The sequence below is a fragment of the Agelaius phoeniceus genome, chromosome 24, assembly GCF_051311805.1.
Source record: "Agelaius phoeniceus isolate bAgePho1 chromosome 24, bAgePho1.hap1, whole genome shotgun sequence".
In the NCBI taxonomy this organism is placed as follows: Eukaryota; Metazoa; Chordata; class Aves; order Passeriformes; family Icteridae; genus Agelaius; species Agelaius phoeniceus.
The window spans coordinates 2172142-2194397 of record NC_135288.1 but is presented as its reverse complement, the minus strand read 5'-3'; the positions used below and the strand labels follow the sequence as shown (position 1 = coordinate 2194397).

At 55.3% G+C, this 22256-nt stretch overlaps 1 protein-coding gene and 1 long non-coding RNA gene across 2 annotated transcripts; both read right to left on the bottom strand.

Moving 5' to 3' along the window:
* Positions 1-303: 303 nt before the first annotated feature.
* On the bottom strand, positions 304-21951 carry SDHB (succinate dehydrogenase complex iron sulfur subunit B). Its single transcript, XM_054647791.2, has 8 exons — positions 21768-21951; positions 18494-18618; positions 16055-16140; positions 10200-10336; positions 9718-9834; positions 6736-6837; positions 4643-4765; positions 304-514 (listed from the first exon to the last, which is right to left on the bottom strand). Exons 1-8 carry the CDS (start codon positions 21924-21926, stop codon positions 437-439), a joined length of 927 nt encoding a protein of 308 aa, XP_054503766.2. The 5' UTR covers positions 21927-21951; the 3' UTR covers positions 304-436.
* LOC143695665 (uncharacterized) lies at positions 6844-9711 on the bottom strand. Its single transcript, XR_013185102.1, has 3 exons — positions 8277-9711; positions 8167-8188; positions 6844-8122 (listed from the first exon to the last, which is right to left on the bottom strand). It is a non-coding gene; the product is annotated as an uncharacterized LOC143695665 (long non-coding RNA).
* Positions 21952-22256: the final 305 nt, after the last annotated feature.

The following is a 22256-nucleotide window of genomic DNA, read 5'->3' as shown; positions in this document are numbered from 1 at the left end:
AGAGAAGAATTCATCCCTAAAAAAAAATCCCATTTTTCTGGGATTTGGAGAAGAAATCAGGAATACAAACCAGACTTGCTCCTGGTGGATCTGTCCCCATCCTGCCTCCTGGGAGCTCCAAACCCTCAGTTTTGGGATTTCAGGCTCAGGATCCTTCCCCCATTCCCTGTTCCCAGCCAATCCCAGGATTCCCAGACCCTCCCAGCCCTGAGAGCTGTGGGCTGGCAAAACACTCCATGAAGGGGAATTAATAAATGAATAATAAATGAGTAATAAATGAATAATAAAGGATGGAGCCTGAGCTGTTCTTTACAGCCTTTATTGCAGGTGCACAGGTAACCCTGGCACAGGTGTGAGGGTCACTCTGGGGTCACTCTGGGGTCACTCTGGGGTCACTCCAGGGTCACTCCAGGGTCACTCTGGGGTCACTCAGCCCTCAGGCAGTCGCTGCCTTCTGCTTGTAGGTCGCCATCATCTTCTTGATCTCAGCGATGGCTTTGCCAGGGTTCAGCCCCTGTGGGAGAGGCTGCTCAGACCCTGGGGGGGCTGCAGCACCTCCCTTCCCTTCCCTTCCCTTCCCTTCCCTTCCCTTCCCTTCCCTTCCCTTCCCTTCCCTTCCCTTCCCTTCCCTTCCCTTCCCTTCCCTTCCCTTCCCTTCCCTTCCCTTCCCTTCCCTTCCCTTCCCTTCCCTTCCCTCTTCCTCCTTCTCCTCCCTTCCCTCCTCCTCATCCCCTACTGAACCTGCTGCTGTTCCACCTTTTTTCCCCTAAAACCTGGAACTCTCCTTCCTTTCAAACCCCAGCAGGTCACAGGATGGGTTACAGTTGTAATAAACTCCCAAATCTGTTGCTATTCCACCTTTTTTCCCCCAAAAAAAGCTGGGATTCAGCTGGTTCTGTCACTTTTTAAAAGCTGGGAGGTCACAGGATGGACCCAAGCCACAGCAAACTCACAAATCTGCTGCTACTCCACCTCTTTTCCCCCTAAAACCTGGAGTTGAGCTGGTTCTGTCCTTCCTATAAACACTGGGAGGTCACAGGTGGGATTCAAACCACAATAAAATCACAAATGAGTTGTTACTCATAGAAATACTTGGTCCAGGAGGTTCTCAGCACCCCTTTTTCCCAAAAAACCCCTGGAGTTCAGCCAGACATTCTCCTTCCTTCCAAACCCTGGGAGGTCACAGGCTGGATCCAAGTGACAGCAAACTCCCAAATCTGCAGCTCCTCCCCCTTTTTCCCCCCCAAACCCTGGAATTCAGCTGATATTGTCCTTCCTCTCTGCACTGAGCAGGTGCTCAGCATCCCTTTTTTCCCTAAAAGCTGGAGTTGAGCTGATTCTGTCCTTCCTTCCAACCCCTGGGACATCTCAGGATGGATCCAAGTGACAGCAAACTCCCAAATCTGCTGCTACCCCACTTTTTTATCCCCTGAAAGCTGGAATTTGGCTGATATTGTCCTTCCTTTCTGTGCTGGGAGACTGCAGGACAGATTTAAACTGTAGCAAATTCACAAATGTGCTGCTACTCATTAAAACATTGGTTACAGGAGCTCCTCAACACCTCTTTTTTCCCTAAAAATCCCTGACATGAACCCTCCTTTCCAGCCCAGGGAGGCTCAGGACTGGGCCAGCTCTGACTCCAGCCAGGCTGGGAATTCCAGAGGGTCCAAGTGCAGCTCTGCCTCATCCCAGCCTCAGTTTGGGGACAAACTGGGAATTCCAGAGGGTCCAGGCCCATCCCAGCCTCACTTTTGGGGCAGAGTGGGAATTCCAGGGGGTCCAGGCCCATCCCAGCCTCAGTTTTGGGGCAGAGTGGGAATTCCAGGGGGTCCAGGTGCAGCTCTGCCCCATCCCAGCCTCAGTTTCCCTGGGAAGAGCCCAGCCTGGAGCAGGACACGGAGCTGGAGCTCCCCTCCTGCCCCTGGAGCCAAACTGTCCCTGGGAGCTGGGCTTTGATGGAGATCAAAGGGAGATTCAGGACAGAATTCCAGGTTTTTATGGGTGTCTGGATTTCCAGAGGCAGCCTGGGAACAGCCTGACTCCAGGGCTGTGGGGTTTTCCTGCTCTGGGATGATGAAAGCTCTGGGGTCGAGCCCTGACAGGAGCAGTGAGGCTGGGGAGAGACACAGCCACACTGGGAAAGCTCCCTCTGCTCTGCACAGGAAGGGCTCAGAAATTCCCTGAATGCTCAGAAATTCCCTGGAGTGCTCAGAAATTCCCTGAGAGCTCAGAAATTCCCTGGAGAGCTCAGAAATTCCCTGGAGAGCTCAGAAATTCCCTGGATGCTCAGAAATTCCCTGAGTGCTCAGAAATTCCATGGAGAGCTCAGAAATTCCCTGGATGCTCAGAAATTCCCTGGAGCACTCAGAAATTCCCTGGAGAGCTCAGAAATTTCCTGGAGTGCTCAGAAATTCCCTGAGTGCTCAGAAATTCCCTGGAGCACTCAGAAATTCCCTGAGTGCTCAGAAATTCCCTGAGTGCTCAGAAATTCCCTGAGAGCTCAGAAATTCCCTGGAGTGCTCAGAAATTCCCTGAATGCTCAGAAATTCCCTGAGTGCTCAGAAATTTCCTGGAGTGCTCAGAAATTCCCTGAATGCTCAGAAATTCCCTGAGTGCTCAGAAATTCCCTGGAGCACTCAGAAATTCCCTGGAGCGCTCAGAAATTCCCTGAATGCTCAGAAATTCCCTGGAGCGCTCAGAAATTCCCTGGAGTGCTCAGAAATTCTCTGGAGCGCTCAGAAATTCCCTGAGTGCTCAGAAATTCCCTGGATCGCTCAGAAATTCCCTGGAGCGCTCAGAAATTCCCTGGATCGCTCAGAAATTCCCTGAGTGCTCAGAAATTCCCTGGATCGCTCAGAAATTCCCTGAGTGCTCAGAAATTCCCTGGAGCACTCAGAAATTCCCTGGAGTGCTCAGAAATTCCCTGAATGCTCAGAAATTCCCTGAGTGCTCAGAAATTCCCTGGAGCACTCAGAAATTTCCTGGAGCACTCAGAAATTTCCTGGAGCTCTCCTGGCAGGCCCTGCTCCCAAATCCTGGGGTCAGAGGAGGAAAAGCTGAACCCAGCATTGGCTCTGCTGGGAGCTCTGGGTGTCCCCAAAACAGGGAAGTCTGGGGAAAACTGGGACATGAAAGGATCTTTTCCTATGGAAACCACCAAGAATTCCAGAAAAGAGATGGAAAAGGGATGGGGAGACCTCAGTGTGGCTTTGCTGCAGCTCAGGGGGAGCTGGGAAAAGGAGGGATGGGGACAGGCAGTGACAGTTCAAGGGGACGTGGTTTGAAGTGACAGAGGGGAGGTGTGGGTGGGATATTGGGGGAAATCCCTCCCTGTGAGGGAGGAGAGGCCCTGGGATGGAGCTCCCAGAGAAGCTGTGGCTGCTCCAGCCCTGGAGGTGTCCAAGGGCAGCTTGGATGGGGCTGCAGGAGCACCCTGGGACAGTGGAGGGCGTCCCTGCCATGGAGTGAGAGGAACTTTAAGGTCCTTTCCAACCCAAACCACTCCAGGAGTCCCCGTGCTGCTTTAGGTGGGAAGTTGGGATAAACCCTCCCTGTGAGGGAGGAGAGGCCCTGGGATGGAATTCCCAGAGGCTGTGGCTGTCCCTGATCCCTGGCAGTGCCAGGCCTGGCTGGGGGACAGCGCCATGTCCTGGTGCCATGGCAGGGCTGGCACTGCCACTGTGACCTGACTGCTCCCTCCATGGCAGCCCATGCCCCGTGTCCCCTCCATGCCATGCTGTGCCCCGTGTCCCCTTCATGCCAGGCTGTGCCCCGTGTCCTGTGTCCCCTCCATGCCAGGCTGTGCCCCATGTCCTGTGTCCCCTCCATGCCCCAGTGACTTGTGTGCCCTCCATGCCAGGCTGTGCCCCATGTCCTGCGTCCACCCATGCCAGCCCATGCCCCGTGTCCCCTCCATGCCAGGCTGTGCCCTGTGTCCTGTGTCCACCCATGCCAGGCTGTGCTCCATGTCCCCCCATGCCAGGGTGTGACACTGCTCCAGTGACTTGTGTCCCCTCCCTGCCAGGCCATGCCCCGTGTCTCCTCCATGCCAGGCTGTGCCAGCCCATGTCCTGTGTCCCCTCCATGCCAGGCTATGCTCCATGTCCCCTCCATGCCAGGGTGTGACACTGCCCCAGTGACTTGTGTGCCCTACATGCCAGGCTGTGCCCTGTGTGCCCCCCATGCCAGGCCATGTTCCCTCCATGCCAGCCTGTGCCCTATGTCCCCCCATGCCAGGCTGTGTCCCCCTGTGCCAGCCCATGCCCCGTGTCTCCTCCATGCCAGGCTGTGCTCCATGTCCCCTCCATGCCAGGGTGTGACACTGCCCCAGTGACTTGTGTCCCCTCCCTGCCAGCCAGGCCATGCCCCATGTCTCCTCCATGTCAGGCTGTGTCCCCTTATGTCACCTCCATGCTGTGCCCTGTGTCCCCCCATGCCAGGCCATGTCCCCTCCATGCCAGTCCATGCCCCATGTCCCTCCAAGCCAGGCTGTGACCCATTGTCCCCCCTGTGCCTCCCCATGTCCCCCACGTCCCTGTGTCCCCCCATGTCCCCGTGTCCCCCCATGTCCCCGTATGCCCCCATGTCCCCTGTGTCCCCCCATGCCAGCCTGTGTCCCCCCCTGTCCCCGTGTCCCCCGTACCTTGGGGCAGGTGCGGGTGCAGTTCATGATGGTGTGGCAGCGGTACAGCGAGAACGGGTCCTGCAGCTGCGCCAGGCGCTCCTCCGTGAACTCATCCCGGGAATCGATCATCCAGCGGTAAGCCTGGGGACAGGGACACTGCTGGGGACAGGGACACTGCTGGGACACTGCTGGGGACAGGGACACTGCTGGGACACTGCTGGGACAGGGACACTGCTGGGGACAGGGACACTGCTGGGGATGGGGACACTGCTGGGGACAGGGACACTGCTGGGGACAGGGACACTGCTGGGGATGGGGACACTGCTGGGACACTGCTGGGACAGGGACACTGCTGGGACACTGCTGGGGACGGGGACACTGCTGGGACAGGGACACTGCTGGGGACAGGGACACTGCTGGGACAGGGACACTGCTGGGGACAGGGACACTGCTGGGACAGGGACACTGCTGGGACACTGCTGGGGACAGCGACACTGCTGGGACACTGCTGGGACAGGGACACTGCTGGGACAGGGACATTGCTGGGACACTGCTGGGGATGGGGACACTGCTGGGACACCACTGGGACACTGCTGGGGACAGGGACATTGCTGGGACAGGGACACTGCTGGGACACTGCTGGGGACAGGGACACTGCTGGGGACTGGGACACTGCTGGGGATGAGGACACTGCTGGGGACACTGCTGGGGACAGGGACACTGCTGGGGACAGGGACACTGCTGGGACACTGCTGGGGACACTGTTGGGGACGGGGACACTGCTGGGACACTGCTGGGACAGGGACACTGGTGGGGACAGGGACACTGCTGGGGATGGGGACACTGCTGGGACTGGGACAGGGACACTGCTGGGACACTGCTGGGGATGGGGACACTGCTGGGACACTGCTGGGACAGGGACACTGCTGGGGATGGGGACACTGCTGGGACACTACTGGGGATGGGGACACTGCTGGGACTGGGACAGGGACACTGCTGGGACACTGCTGGGGATGGGGACACTGCTGGGACACTGCTGGGACACTGCTGGGGACGGGGACACTGCTGGGACACTGCTGGGGACAGGGACACTGCTGGGACGGGGACATTGCTGGGACAGGGACACTGCTGGGACGGGGACACTGCTCGGGACAGGGACACTGACACTGCTGGGACACTGCTGGGGACAGGGACACTGCTGGGACACTGCTGGGGACAGGGACACTGCTGGGACACTGCTGGGACACCGCTGGGACACTGCTGGGGACAGGGACACTGACACTGCTGGGACACTGCTGGGGATGGGGACACTGCTGGGACACTGCTGGGACACTGCTGGGACAGGGACACTGCTGGGACACTGCTGGGACAGGGACACTGACACTGCTGGGACACTGCTGGGGACAGGGACACTGACACTGCTGGGACAGGGACACTGCTCGGGACAGGGACACTGACACTGCTGGGACAGGGACACTGACACTGCTGGGACGGGGACACTGCTGGGGACACTGCTGGGACACACATCCTACTGGCACCAGCTGGGGATCCCACAGTGACACCCACCCAGCAGTGCCAGGCCAGGCTGGTGACATTGATGCCTGAGGATTTTCTATTCTGTATTTCTCAGATCCTGTGCTGCATTAGTGCCCAGCTCCACACAGTGCCAGCTGCTGTTCTCCCATTCTGCTGGGACACAACAACTCCTCTGGGCCTGAAACTCAAGGACCCCCTCCAGCCTCAGACCCCAAAAAGTATAAACAAAATGAGCTGGGGGGCAGCAAACTGGGGGTAAATGACTTCATCACCTGAAGCTGTAATTGGAGCATGAACCCCTGATATGCAAATGGGGTTAAAAATTTATAATTGTCTGAAAAACTCGTGCCCATTGTCCATTGTGGGTGTAGCCTCAGAGGTTTCTGACTGCCCAAGGTGTGCCTACTGAAGCCTTTAATAAATACTCACTTCATCCTCTTAACCCTGTGTGGCCTCTGCTCTAGGCAGCCACTCCAAGGCACCAACACCGGCCAGGTGACACTGATGCTGGCAGGTGACACTGGCAGGTGACACTGGCAGGTGACACTGGCAGGTGACAAAGTGTCTGTCCTCACCTGCATGAGCACGGCGGGGCCCAGGTACTTGTCCCCGTTCCACCAGTAGCTGGGACAGCTGGTGCTGCAGCAGGCACACAGGATGCACTCGTAGAGCCCGTCCTGCGAGGGAGGGGACACGGCACGCTGTCACCACGGGGCTGGTGACACAGGGGATCCACCCCTGTCCCCACGGAGCAGCTCCTGTGTGAGGCAGCAATTCCTGAGGGGAACAATCCTGACCCTCCCAGACCGGGGCCAGGAGCTGCCCCACATGGTCCTTGTGGTCCCCCCCAAGGTCCTTGTGGTCCCCCCATGGTCCTTGTGGTCCCCACATGGTCCCTGTGGTCCCCCCAGGGTCCTTGTGGCCCCCCCAGGGTCCTTGTGGTCCCCACATGGTCCTTGTGGTCCCCCCAGTGTCCTCGTGGTCCCCCCATGGTCCTTGTGGTCCCCACATGGTCCTTGTGGGCCCCCCAGTGTCCTTGTGGTCCCTCCATGGTCCTTGTGGTCCCTCCAAGGTCCTTGTGGTCCCCCCAGTGTCCTCGTGGTCCCTCCAAGGTCCTTGTGGTCCCCCCATGATCCTTGTGGTCCCCCCAGGCTCCTTGTGGTTCCCCCGGGCTCCTCATGGTCCCCCCCATGGTCCTTGTGGCCCCCCAGGGTCCTTGTGGTCCCTCCATGGTCCTTGTAGTCCCCCCATGGCTCTTGTGCCCCCATCATGGTCCTTGTGGTACCCCCAGACTCCTGGTGGTCCCCACATGGTCCTTGTGGTCCCCCCCATGGTCCTTGTGGTCCCCACATGGTCCTTGTGGTCCCCCCCATGGTCCTTGTGGTCCCCACCATGTTCCTCATGGGCCCCCAGGGTCCTTGTGGCCCCCCCAGGGTCCTTGTGGCCCCCCCATGGTCCTTGTTGTCCCCCCATGGTCCTTGTGGTCCCCTCATGGTCCTTGTGGTCCTCCCAGGCTCCTTGTGGTCCCTCCAAGGTCCTTGTGGTCCCCCCAGACTCCTTGTGGTCCCCTCATGGTTCTTGTGGTCCCCCCAGGCTCCTTGTGGCCCCCTTCCAGCTCAGGGTATTCATTCCATGGTTCCAGGAGCCACACAGTGAACCAGGATCTGGGGCAGCAGGGGAAGGAAAAGGGGTCTGGAGAGGAAAGGGGAGCTGCTGGGTTCTGCTGCACCCCTGCCTTGGGCTCCTGCACTCCTACCATGGGTTCCTGCTCTCCCACCTTGGTTCTGCACTCCCAATTTGGGGTCTCCTGCACTCCCACCTTGGTTCTCCTGCACTTCTTGGGTTCCTGCACTCCCACCTCAGACTCTCCTGCACTCCCACCTTGGGCTCTCCCACTTTGCTTCTCCTGCACTCCCACCTTGGTTCTCCTGCACTCCCACCTTGGTTCCCCTGCACTCCCACCTTGGGTTCCTGCACTCCCAATTTGGGGTCTCCTGCACTCCCACCTTGGTTCCCCTGCACTCCCACCTTGGTTCCCCTGCACTCTCACCTTGGGTTCCTGCACTCCCATTTTGGGCTCTCCTGCACTCCCACCTTGGTTCCCTTGCACTCCCACCTTGGTTCCCCTGCAGTCCCAGCTCCTCCCAGCCCATCCCAGCCAGGACAGGCAGGGATTTGTCCCCAGTGGACAATCCCAGGTGTGCTGAGCAGGAAGGGAGGGCAGAGTCTGCCTGGCAGCCCTGGGTGCAGCCTGTCCTTGAGGGCACCTGGCACATCCTGGATCACTTCCCCCCTGGATCACTTCCCTGTTTTTATGGGCAGGTTTATTCCAGGCACAGGAGGAGCTGAGTTCTATATGGAAGTGATCCAGGCAGTTCTGCTCATTCCTGCTGGGATGAGGAGCTGATTTCTCATCCTGGACAGGAAACTGAGGAGCTCAGGGTCCCTCAAGCCTCCCTTGGCCCAGCAACTTCACCCAGACAGAGATAGAGCCCAACCTGGCTTAATTCACATTCCTGAAAGTTATTTTGGGATAAAAGTCTGAGTTCAGGGAGATTCCTGGTGCCAGAATTCCCAGCAGCTCCTAACAAGCCTTTGGGAAGAGCTGCCAGCCCCGAGGGCAGAGCTCCCTCTCCTCACTCCAATCTCATTTTTAACTGCACCTCTCCAAAGGTGCAGTTGGAATTTTTCAGCCAAATCCAAGATTCTCCTGCACACAGGCTGATCCCAAAGGGAGAGGAATTCCAGCAAAGGGATCAAGAGCCGTTTTCCAGGTGGGGCTTTTGAGTTTCCTTGTTCCCACCTGACTGAGGAGGGGACTCCCAGGGCAGGGAAAGTCCCTTCAGAGCTCACAGGGATCAGAGAAGCTGCAAGTGCTGCCTCTGGACAGAGATTCCTGCAGCCTGTCCAGCCCTGGGGCTGCTCAGGTGTCACACCAGGGGCTATTATTATGGGATGTCAGCTTGCAGACACTGAACCCCTCTGCTCAGCCTCCCTTCCTGCTGTTCACATCCACCTCTCCCTCCCAAAATGGGGATTTGGTGCCTCCCCAGTGGAGCAGGGACAGGCTGAGCTTGGAATCCTGGAATGATGGATCCATCCTGGCAGCTCAGAGGAAAAACCCCTAATCCCTGTGGCAGCCATGGAAATCCACCCTAGGCCACACCATCAGCCTTGTAATGAGCTGTTCCTCCTCCAGCCTCAAAAAACTCCCCTCAAAATCCCCCCTGCTCAAGACAGACACCCCAAATCTTGCACTTGAGCTTCTCCCAGGAGCCTTCCAGGCTGCAAAAGCCCAGTGAGGTGGGAGCACAGCCAGACACCCTCTCCCCACTGGAATGCTCCAGCCTGGAGCCTGCAGAGTGCTCCCAGCAGCAGGAATTCCACAGGGGAATGGGATGGGGGGCAATGGGATCAGAGCCCCCCTGGCAAGCCCAGCTCCCTGTGCTGAGCTGTGGGGCTGTGTCCCACCCTGTGGGACTGGGAAGGGGCTGAGGGCTCAGCTGTGACCCTGGGGTGCTCTGGGAGGGTTTCAGCACTGAAGCTGCAGCTCTGACCAGTTTCTGGCGGTCCTCTATGGACTGCAGGTACTGCTGCTTGCCCTCCTTGGACTCGTCCTTCTTCTTCAGGTAGGGCTCGATGGATTTGTACTGGGCATAGAAGTTACTCAGGTCCTGGGGCAGGAAAAGCACAGGGATCTGCTTATGGGGCTGAGGAGACTCAGGGAACATCCCCACCCCCAAATCCCACCCCTGCTGTCCACGCCGTGGGGCCCTGACCCCTCCCTTCAGCCCCACCCTCGGGGGCACAGCCTCTTCCCAAAATCCCACCTAAATCCCCTCCTGGCACAGCTTCACCTCCAATTCACACCTCAACAGCCGAGCAGGAGGTGCCATTCCCTCCCCAAAGCTGCCACATTCCAGGCCAGCACACACTGAGTCACTGGGACCCACCCAAGTGACACCTGGCCCTGGTGGCAGCTGCCACGCCCTGCGCCCAGCCCAGGCTGTCCCCTGGCCAATGCCAGCCCTGCACTCACCGGGACCAGGTCCTTCACCACGTACATGTGGGGCAGGGGGTAGATTTTGGTGACTTTGCTGAGGTCACTGTCGATTTTTTTGATGCAGGCCAGGGTGTTGCCCCCGGCGATGTTCATGGCACAGGAGCCGCAGATCCCTGAGGGGGAAAAGCAGAGCCAAGTGTGGGATTCTCCCTCCTGGCCCCCAAAAAATCCCCCTGGGTTGTCCTGGGGAAACTCTGCTTGGCTCTTCCTAATCCACCAGGATCCCAAAACAAAACTCTTCCCAACCTGACAGGGTCTTGGGAAACCCCTTCCCAACCCACTGGGGTCCTCACCTGTCCCAGAAAACCGCATGGAAAGGCTCTTCCCAACCTGCTGGGATGCTCATTTACCTCCAAAAAATCTCTTCTCACCACACCAGGGTCCTCACTCACCCCAGAAAACCTCCTGGAAAGGCTCTTCCCAACCTGCTGGGATCCTCACAAACCCCAAAAAGTCTCTTCTCACCACACCAGGGTCCTCACCTGTCCCAGAAAACCTCCTGGAAAGGCTCTTCCCAACCTGCTGGGATGCTAATTTACCTCAAAAAGTCTCTTCTCACCACACCAGCGTCCCCACCTGTCCCAGAAAACCTCCTGGAAAGGCTCTTCCCAACCTGCTGGGATGCTCATTTACCTCAAAAAGTCTCTTCTCACCACACCAGGGTCCTCCCCCACCCCAGAAAACCTCGTCACAGGTTCTGGAAAAGCTTCCTGCTGCTCCTCCAGAGGCCTCACCCATCCCCAAAAACCCTTCTTGTCCTATCAGTGTCCTCACCCGTCCCAGAAAACCTCCTGGAAAGGCTCTTCCCAACCTGCTGGGATCCTCACAAACCCCAAAAAATCTCTTCTCACCACACCAGGGTCCTCACTCACCCCAGAAAACCTCCTGGAAAGGCTCTTCCCAACCTGCTGGGATCCACACAAACCCCAAAAAGTCTCTTCTCACCACACCAGGGTCCTCACTCACCCCAGAAAACCTCATCACAGGTTCTGGAAAAGCCTCCTGCTGCTCCTCCAGAGGCCTCACCCATCCCCAAAAACCCTTCTTGTCCTATCAGTGTCCTCACCTGTCCCAGAAAACCTCCTGGAAAGGCTCTTCCCAACCTGCTGGGATGCTCATTTACCTCAAAAAAATCTCTTCTCACCACACCAGGGTCCTCACCCACCCCAGAAAATCTCATCACAGGTTCTGGAAAAGCCTCCTGCTGCTCCTCCAGAGGCCTCACCCATCCCCAAAAACCCTTCTTGTTCTATCAGTGTCCTCACCCATCCCAGAAAACCTCCTGGAAAGGCTCTTCCCAACCTGCTGGGATCCACACAAACCCCAAAAAGTCTCTTCTGACCACACCAGGGTCCTCACCCACCCCAGAAAATCTCATCACAGGTTCTGGAAAAGCCTCCTGCTGCTCCTCCAGAGGCCTCACCCATCCCCAAAAAACCCTTCTTGTTCTATCAGTGTCCTCACCTGTCCTGGAAAACCTCTTCCCAATCCATCAGATTCCCAAAAAACTCCTCCCACTCCACCAGGGTCTTCATCCATCCCACAAATGCCCCAAATGAGGAGAAGATCAGAATTCACCACTGGGGCTGAGAGTTTTTTAACTTCAGCAGGGATCAAACACGGGAGCTGCTTTCACCAGCACCAAAACCCCTTTTTCCATGGGGCAGCTCCTTCCCCAGCAGCAAATGAGGGGGCTTGGGTGTGATTTGGGGAGGGGAGAACATCCAGCTCTGCTCTCAGGTTTGGGGCACGAGGTGGGAGCCGAGAGAGGCATGAAATAAATAAAAAAAATCAAAACCACAACCAAAAATGGCATTAAAACATGGGGAACTGCTGCAGCCTCCTCAGCCAGAGAACCCCAGGGCTGGCAGGGATGGGAGGGACCTCTGGGAATCTTCCAGCCCAGCCCTGGAGCAGGTGAGGTGGCACTGGAACGTGTCCAGGGGGGATTGGGACCTCCCTGGGCTCTGTCCAACCTTTTTTGCCCCTAAAAGCCCCGACTGAGCCTGGTCTTGTCCTTCCTGTCTGTGCTGGGAGTCACAGGATGGATCCAAGCTGGAGTAAAGCAGCTACTCATGGGATTAGCAGTCAGAGGAGGTGCTCAGCATCCCTTTTTCCCCCTAAAACCTGAATCCAGGCTGACACTGCCCTTCCTTTCACAGCCTTGGAGGTCACAGGATGGATCCAAGTGACAGCAAACTCACAAACCTCACTCCACCCTTTTTCCCTCTAAAAGTGGGAGCTGGAATTCCACTCCAGGAAAAGAACTGTTTTTGCAAAGGTTCAGCAGGAATTTTTGTGTTTTAATGGAATTTTAGTGTTTTAATTTGTGGCTGCTGCTCCTTGTCCTGTCTCTGGGCACCACTGGGAAGGGTCTGGCACCATCCCCTGGCACCCCCTGGAAATATTTATAGGGATTGATGGGATCCCCTCTCAGCCTCCCCATCTCTGCAACAAACAGGCCCAGCTGCCACAGCCTCTCCTCACAGAAGGGGAATAAAATGCCCCAAATCATCCCTGAAATTCAGGAATGTAACCCCATTCCCCCCCTGCCCTCGTGCCCATTCCCAGGGCACAAACTGCCCTCCCAAAGGTGACAGGAGGCAGCAGGGGCCCAAAAATAGCCCAACAAAGGGATGGAATGACCCCTCTGAGGGTGTCCCTGGAGTGCCACGAGGTTCCTCCCACTGCAGAAAGGCTCCCAGGCATTTTCCAGCCAGCTGGGAGGGGAGCAGGGCTGCAGCAGGAATGTGGGACTGGGGGAGCCACAGAGGGGCAGGATGGAACCAGCCCAGCCTGAAAACCCGTCCTGTGCAGGGAAAATATTCAGGGCAAGAGTTGTGGCTGTCTGGGAGCCCCAGCCCGTGTGGAATTCCTGCCCTGTCGTGCAGATTGCAGAGGAAAAGGGGCCTCAGGAGTGCTGCTTTCCATTCCCACCCCAGACAAAACAGCCACAGGCACTGCCTGCCCTGAGAATGCCCCTGCCTGCAGACCCACCTCGGTAATGCAGAGTCATCCCAGCCTGGAATGCAACCCCACTGCTCAGCAGGACCAAAATCCAGAGTCATCCCAGCCAGGAATGCACTCACACAGCTCAGCAAAACCCGAAATTCAGAGTCATTCCAGCCTGGAATGCATCCCCACAGCTCTGCAGGACCCTAAATCCAGAGTCATCCCAGCCTGGAATGCACTCCCAGAGCCCAGTGTGACCCTAAATCCAGAGTCATCCCAGCCTGGAATGCACTCACATAGCTCAGCACAACCCTAAATCCAGAGTCATCCCAGCCAGGAATGCACTCCCACTGCTCAGCAGGACCCGAAATCCAGAGTCATTCCAGCCTGGAATGCAACACCACTGCTCAGCAGGACCAAAATCCAGAGTCATCCCAGCCTGGAATGCACTCACATAGCTCAGCAAAACCCGAAATTCAGAGTCATCCCAGCCTGGAATGCACTCACACAGCCCAGCAGGACCCTAAATCCAGAGTTATTCCAGCCTGGAATGCACTCCCAGAGCCCAGTGTGACCCTAAATCCAGAGCCATCCCAGCCTGGAATGCACTCCCACAGCCCAGGAGGACCAAAATCCAGAGTCATCCCAGCCTGGAATGCACTCCCAGAGCCCAGTGTGACCCTAAATCCAGAGCCATTCCAGCCAGGAATGTGTGACCCTAAATCCAGAGCCATTCCAGCCTGGAATGCACTCCCACAGCCCAGTGTGACCCTAAATCCAGAGCCATTCCAGCCAGGAATGCACTCCCACAGCCCAGTGTGACCCTAAATCCAGACTCATTCCAGCCAGGAATGCACTCCCACAGCCCAGTGTGACCCTAAATCCAGACTCATTCCAGCCAGGAATGCACTCCCACAGCCCAGTGTGACCCTAAATCCAGAGCCATTCCAGCCTGCAATGCACTCCCACAGCTCACCAGGACCCAAAATCCAGTTATTCCAGCCAGGAATGCACTCCCACAGCCCAGTGTGACCCGTGACTCAGGAGTTTTTCCCAGGGGAAGTCTGTGAGCAGCCCCAAACCAGATCTGGGAGCAGCCACAACCCCAAATCACCGGTGCCCTTTTCCTCAATCCACCCCTGCCCTCGGCCAAAGGGCCAAGGAGAAGATTCCTGGAGCTGTTCCTCGAAGTCCCCAGTGCTCTCTCCCAGTTCACCCAGTCTGATTCCCACAGCAGCACTGGCACAGCCCCCACTGCTCCCACTCCAGCCCTGCCCTCTCAGCCTCGCTGCTGGAATCTCTCCCTGATCTCCCCACGCACTGGGAGGCGGCAGAAGAACCAGACTGGGAGAGAAACTGGAACAACTGGGAGCTGTGGAAGGAATTACTGGAGCTGGCAGCTCAGAACTGTGTCATTACACCCTGGGAGCACCAACTCCAGCTTTACTCCCTGGTTCATTTGGGTGTTTTGTCCCCATGGGTTGGAGGAGGCAGTTCTGAGCAGTTTTACTCCTTGGTTCACTTGGGTGTTTTATCCCCATGGGTGGGAGAGGAGAGGTTCTGAGGAGTTTTACTCCTTGGTGTTTTATCCCCATGGGTGGAGGAGAGGGGTTCTGAGCAGTTTTACCCCCTGGTTAACTTGGATGTTTTATCCCCAGAGATGGGAGGAGGGAGTTCTGAGCAGTTTTACTCCTTGGTTCACTCGGGTATTTCATCCCCATGGGTGGGAGGGGTTCTGAAGAGTTTTACTCCCTGGTTCATTTGGGTGTTTTATCCCCAGAAGTGAGAGGAGGGGTTCTGAGGAGTTTTACTCCTTGGTGTTTTATCCCCAGAGATGGAAGGAGGGAGTTCTGAGTAGTTTAACTCCCTGGTTCACTTGGGTGTTTTACCCCACAGTGGGAGGAGAAGGGTTCTGAGTTTTATTCCTTGGTTCACTTGGTTTTATCCCCATGGGTGGAGGAGAGTTTTACTCCTTGGGTCACTCAGCTGTTTTATCCCCAGAAGTGTGAGGAGAGGGATTCTGAGCAGTTTTACTCCTTGGTTCATTTGGGTGTTTTATCCCCAGAGCTGGGAGGTGAGAGGGGTTCTAAGCAGTTTTAGTCCCTGGTTTATTTGGGTGTTTTATCCCCATGGGTGAAAGAGGAGAGGTTCTGAGGAGTTTTACTCCTTGGTGTTTTATCCCCACAGGTGGAGGAGAGGGGTTGAGAGCAGTTTTACTCCCTGGCTCACTCAGGTATTTTATCCCCATGGGTGTGAGAGGAGAGGTTCTGAAGAGTTTTACTCCTTGGTGTTTTATCCCCAGAGATGGGAGGAGTTCTGAGCAGTTTAACTCCTTGGTTCACTTGGGTGTTTTACCCCACAGTGGGAAAAGAAGGGTTCTGAGCAGTTTTCCTCCCTGGTTTATTTGGGTGTTTTATCCCCATGGGTGAAAGAGGAGAGGTTCTGAGGAGTTTCACACCTTGGTGTTTTACCCTCACAGGTGGAGGAGGGGGGTTCAGAGCAGTTTTACTCCCTGGTTTATTTGGGTGTTTTATCCCCAGAGGTGAAAGAGGAGAGGTTCTGAGGAGTTTCACACTTTTGTGTTTTACCCCCACAGGTGCAGGAGAGGGGCTCAGAGCAGTTTTCCTCCCTGGTTTATTTGGGTGTTTTACCCCCACAGGTGCAGGAGAGGGGTTCAGAGCAGATTTAGTCCCTGGTTTATTTGGGTGTTTTATCCCCACAGGTGCAGGAGAGGGGTTCAGAGCAGTTTTCCTCCCTGGCTCACTCGGGTGTTTTATCCCCAGGGATGTCAGGGGAGGGGTTCTGAGCTCCCTGGGGCTCCCACACCCAGCACACCCAGCACTCCAAGGCCATTCCAGGTGGGAATGTGCTGTCCTTACCCTCCCTGCAGGACCTGCGGAAGGTCAGCGTGGAATCCATCTCGTTCTTGATCTTGATCAGGGCATCGAGCACCATGGGCCCACACCTGTGGCACAAATCCCAAATCAGAGCCCCCAGTGCAGGGTCTGACCCCTGCACCCACACTCAGCAGCACCTAAAAGGGTTTTTAACAATTCCCATGAATTCTGTGTGAATCCCAGGGATCAAACAGGGATCTCTGAGCAGCAGGGTGGGTCAGACTCTTGTGACCACTGAGTGACCTCTCCTCAGGGTCAGGTTGTGACAGCCCTGCCTGGCCCTGTGAGTCACGAGGGACACAGGACAAACACTGGGGGACAATTTCTGTCATTTTACACCCAGGGCACCACCCAGGCTTTGTTCACTGGGGCAAAGCCACCCCAAAACCGGAGCTGTGGCTCCTGTGGGGTTTGAGTAGGGCTGGGTGGGAGTGGCAGCTCCTGGAAGCGTTTGGGGTGGATTCCTCTGGAGGAGCCCATGGGAAGGGTCTGGGGTGGATCCCTCTGGAGGGTTTGGGGTGGATTCCTCTGGAGGAGCCCATGGGAAGGGTCTGGGGTGGATCCCTCTGGAAGGGTTTGGGGTGGATCCTTTTTGAGGAGCCCTTGGGAAGGGTTTGGGGTGGATCCTTCTTGAGGAGCCCTTGGGAAGGGTTTGGGGTGGGTTCACTGGAGGAGCTCCTGGGAAGGGTCTGGGGTGAATCCTTCTGGAGAAGCCCTTGGGAAGGGTTTGGGGTCGATCTCTCTGGAGGAGCCCTTGGGAAGGGTTTGGGGTGGATCCCTCAGGAAGGGTTTGGGGTGGATTCCACTGGAGGAGCTCTTGGGAAGGGTTTGGGGTAGATCCCTTGGGAAGGGTTTGGGTTGGATCCCTCTGGAAAGGGTTTGGGTTGGATCCCTCTGGAGGACCTACTGGGAAGGGTTTGGGGTGGATCCCTTGGGAAGGGTTTGGGGTGAATCCTTCTGGAGAAGCCCTTGGGAAGGGTTTGGGGTGGATCCCTCAGGAAGGGTTTGGAGTGGATCCTTTTTGAGGAGCCCTTGGGAACGGTTTGGGGTGGATCCCTCAGGAAGGGTTTGGGGTGGATTCCTCTGGAGGAGCCCTTGGGAAGGGTTTGGGGTGGATCCCTCAGGAAGGGTTTGGGGTGGATTCCTCTGGAGAAGCCCTTGGGAAGGGTTTGGGGTGGATCTCTCTGGAGGAGATGCTGGAAGGGTCTAGGGTGGATTCCTCTGGAGGAGCTCTTGGGAAGGTTTTGGGGTGGATCCCTCAGGAAGGGTTTGGGGTGGATTCCTCTGGAGGAGCCCTTGGGAAGGTTTTGGGGTGGATTCCTCAGGAAGGGTTTGGGGTGGATTCCACTGGAGGAGCTCCTGGGAAGGCTTTGGGATGGATCCCTCCAGAGGAGCCCTTGGGAATGGTTTGGGTTGGATCCCTCAGGAAGGGTTTGGGATGGATCCCTCTGGAGCAGCTCAGGGAAATCCAGGCCCAGCATCCACAGGGAGGTTTCTGAGCCCCTTCCCAGGATCCCAGGGAAGCAGGAGCTGCTCTGAGATGCCACAGCCATGGCAAGGGTGGATAGAGCTCCCACCTTCTCTCCCAGGGAATTGTGAGCTGCACATGGAATTCCCTTCCAGAATGCACAATCCCAGAAGGGGCTGGGCTGGAGGGACCTTCCCATCCCATTCCCAGGGGCAGGGACACCTTCCTCTACCCCAGGTGGCTCCAAGCCCCAAGCCTGGCCTGGGATACTTCCACAGATTCCCTGGGAATTCTGTGCCAGCCTCATGGGGAAGAATTCCTTTCCAATATTCCATCTAAACCTCACCCACAGAAGAATTCTCCACCCAAATGCCACCCAAACCTCTCCTCTTTCAGTTCAAACCCCATCCCCTGTCACTGCTCCTGACACCTGCCAGGCCACCACCAGGCCTTGGGAAAAGCTGCTCTCCCTCTTCTGTGGCAGCCCCCAAACTTCCCAAATAAATCAAGTTTATTAAAGCCACCAGCACCTCTTTAACCCATCCCAGAGATGGTCCAGAAATGTGGAAAACCTGCTTTTTCCTGTGGAAAATCTGCGTTTTCCTGGGATAACACCCACAGTGCCTATGGAAAATCTGCTTTATCCTGTGGAAAATTTGCTTAAATCTGTGTTTTCCTGGGATAACACCCACAGTGCCTATGGAAAATCTGCATTTTCCTGGGATAATACCCACAATGCCTATAGAAAATCTGCTTTTTCCTGGGATGACACCCATGGTGCCTGTGTCTGCTGTTTCCCATGGAAAATCTGCTTAAATCCCCTTTTTCCTGGGATGACACCCATGGTGGCTGTGCCCACAAGGAGCTGCTCTGTGCCAGGGGTGAGCAGCCCCTTCCCAGCCATTCCCTGGAGCTGGGATTGCCCCCCAGCCCCATTCCCAAGGGACACCCACTTGTTCAGGTCCACCTCGTAGGTCTGCATGCGGGGTTTGTCCCCGGCCTTGTCGGGGTCCCATCTGTAGATGGCGAATTTCTTCAGCCGCGGAGCCGCCGCCGCCGTCTGCGCCTGCCGGAGCACCTGGATCCGGGGAAAAACAGCCTCAGATCCAGGGAAAAACAGCCTCAGATCCAGGGAAAAACAGCCTCAGATCCCACCCCAGATCCAGGGAAAAACAGCCTCAGATCCAGGGAAAAACAGCCTCAGATCCCACCCTGGATCCAGGGAGAAACAGCCTCAGATCCAGGGAAAACCAGCCTCAGATCCCATCCCAGATCCCATCCCAGATCCAGGGAAAACCAGCCTCAGATCCAGGGAAAAACAGCCTCAGATCCCACCCTGGATCCAGGGAGAAACAGCCTCAGATCCAGGGAAAAACAGCCTCAGATCCAGAGAAAAACAGCCTCAGATCCAGGGAAAAACAGCCTCAGATCCAGAGAAAAACAGCCTCAGATCCAGAGAAAAACAGCCTCAGATCCCATCCCAGATCCAGGGAAAAACAGCCTCAGATCCCACCCTGGATCCAGGGAAAAACAGCCTCAGATCCAGGGAAAAACAGCCTCAGATCCCATCCCAGATCCAGGGAAAAACAGCCTCAGATCCCATCCCAGATCCAGGAAAAACAGCCTCAGATCCAGGGAAAAACAGCCTCAGATCCCACCCTGGATCCAGGGAAAAACAGCCTCAGATCCAGGGAAAAACAGCCTCAGATCCAGGGAAAAACAGCCTCAGATCCAGGGAAAAACAGCCTCAGATCCCATCCCAGATCCAGGGAAAAACAACCTCAGATCCAGGGAAAAACAGCCTCAGATCCCACCAGGAGGGATCCAGGAGGAGATATAGAGATGGATATGTGTGTATATTATAAAAAAAAATATATATATATATACACACATATATTAAAAAAATATTTAAAAAGATAACAACTACATATATATTTACACACACCTATACATATAAAAATGATATATATGTTTGGAATTACTTGTGGATATATATGTGTATACTGTATGCTGCATGTAGTCACATTATTATTATTATTATACTGTATGCATTTATATATTATATATTGCATTGCATAGATTATATCACACATTGTATATGATATATTTATATATAAATATATAGGCACAAACATGCATGTATATGTGCACACACATGTGCACATCGTTTATGGTGTATTTTATTTGTAAATTATATGTATGTGTTTATAAATTATATGTATGCATTTGTATTTTCTACTGACTGTCATTATACTGACATAATTACATGCTGACTTTATTTATATATTGTGTTTAAAATTATAGTTTATGTATTTATTTATACAGTGTATATTACACATTATGTAGAACACATCATATTTGTATTTATATATATAAATACACATATATATGTACATATAAGTATACAGTGCATTTTATATGGAACAAATTCATATATTCTATGTATGTCTATAAATTACACGTATTTATAGATGTGTTTGTAAATTATAAGTATTTGTATATTGGGTTGTATGTGTAATTGCAATAATATAATTATATTTTACATCTATATATCTTTATGCACACGTTTTAGATACATTACTTATATAGAAGTATTTTATGTATAATGTCTGTAGATAAATGTATATACATACATTATATGAATATATTTTTAGATAAATATAAAACCATAAAAATTACAGATACATACATTTACATAGAGATTTTTATATTTACATATTTATATATATAGAAAAATTATAAGTATTTTTATATAAATTTTTAAAGTTTTATATAAACATATCCTGGGGCTCCCCCTACCAGGATCCAGAGTGATATTCCAACTTCAAGCTGCTCCTGGATCCATCAAATCCCAGAGGCTCTCCCTGCCCAGTTATCCCAGAATTCCCAAGCACATCCTGTTCTTGCTGGGATCGCCCTCGGCCCTGCTCCCCTTGCTTTTCCCAACCTTTTCCTGGAGTGCTCCCTCTGCTCTTCCCAACCTTTTCCTGGAGTGCTCCCCCTGCTCTTCCCAACCTTTTCCTGCAATGTTCCCACAGCTCTTCCCAACCTTTTCCTGCAATGTTCCCACAGCTCTTCCCAACCTTTTCCTGCAATGTTCCCATTGCTCTTGCCAACCTTTTCCTGCAATGTTCCCACAGCTCCTCGCAACCTTTTCCTGGAGTGCTCTCCCTGCTCTTCCCAACCTTTTCCTGGAATGTTCCCACAGCTCATCCCCATTTTTTCCTGGAGTTCTCTCCCCAACCTTCTCCTGGACTGTTCCCACTGCTCTTCCCAGCCTTTTCCAGGGCTCCACTTCCCTTCCCTGCTCCCCTCTCCCAGAATCACTCCACACTCCTGTTCCCACTGCTCTTCCCAACCTTTTCCTGAACAACTCCTCAAATTTCCTGTTGTCCTTTATCTCCCCCAAACCCTTCCCAGACCCAGCTGCTCTCTGCCCCCAGCCCTGCCCTTTTTCCCCTATTTCACTTCCTCTTGGATCTCTCCTGCCCCCTCCCTCCGTCCCCTTTTCCCCTCTCCCAAATCCCACAGACCCCTTCCAGCCCCCTCCCTTCTCCCACTGACCCTATTCCTTCCCAAACCCCACATCCCCTCTGCCACTGACCCTATTCCCAAATCCCACAGACCCCATTCCCTCGCACCCCACCCCATTTTCCCATCCACTCTTCCCAGATTTTACCACATCCCAGTCCCCCTCCAGCCCCACCCCAATTCCTGCACAGCCCCTTCCACACCCCACACACCCTCTCTCCCACCCTTTCCCTCACGTCCATCCCCAATTCCCCCTTCCAGACCCCACAGACCCTCTCTCCCACCCTTTCCCTCCCCAATTCCCCCTTCCAGACCCCACACACCCTCTCTCCCACCCTTTCCTTCCCCAATTCCCCCTTCCACACCCCACAGATGCTCTCCAGCCCCCTCCCCACAGCTCCTTCCCCCCTTTTGCTTCACCTCCTCCTGCCCCCAGCCCCTTCCCCAGGTCTGCCCTCCTGTCCATCCCTAATTCCCCCAAAATCCACCTCCAGACCGCGCACTCCAGCTCCAGACCCCACACTCCAATTCCAGACCCCAAACTCCAGTTCCAGCTCCCTCCCCACAGCTCCCTCTCCCCCTCAGCTCACCGCCCTTCTCTTCCACCCCCATCCCGGACCCCTGCAGCCCCCGGCCGCCTCTGTCACGCCTCCCCTCGCTCCATTGCCAGCCCCCGCGGCCGCCCCGGCCCCTCACCGTCCGCGGCCCGGCCCGCAGGAACCGTGCGGGGACTCCGCGCCTCAAGGAGACTCCGACCGCGGCCGCCGCCATCTTGGCGCTGCGCAGTTCCGCCCGCCCCGGAAGCGCTCCCGCTGCCGCCATGTTGCTGCGCTGACGGGAAGGCGCGCCCGCCATTTTGAGTGTGGCGGCGCCCTCAGGAGAGGCGCCATGTTGGGTGTGGCGCGCCCTGTGGGACGGGGGCAGGACCCCCTTTTCTTTCCTAAATTCCTGGTTTTCTTTCCTAATCTCCCTTGTTTTCTCTCCGTTAATTCCCAGCATCGTTGTTTTGCATGGAGGTAGCTGTGTTACTACCCCCTACCTCAAGTGGACCTGCCCCAACACCAATGGGGTAAATGGTGGGTGCTGGAAAGCAAAGAGTCCCAGAGACATTAAAGTGGGAAAAGCCCTCCAAGGTCCCTCCAGGAGCTTAAAGTCCAAGCTGTGGCTGATCCCCACCTTGATCCC

Coding starts and splice junctions, on each gene's coding strand:
- SDHB (XM_054647791.2), bottom strand. CDS start 21,926: ATGGCGGGCGCGCCTTCCCGTCAGCGCAGCAACATGGCGGCAGCGGGA. Junction 18,619..21,767: donor TGCGGGCCGGGCCGCGGACG/GTGAGGGGCCGG, acceptor CCCCGGATCCAG/GTGCTCCGGCAGGCGCAGAC. Junction 10,337..16,054: donor CCGCAGGTCCTGCAGGGAGG/GTAAGGACAGCA, acceptor TTTCCCCCTCAG/GGATCTGCGGCTCCTGTGCC.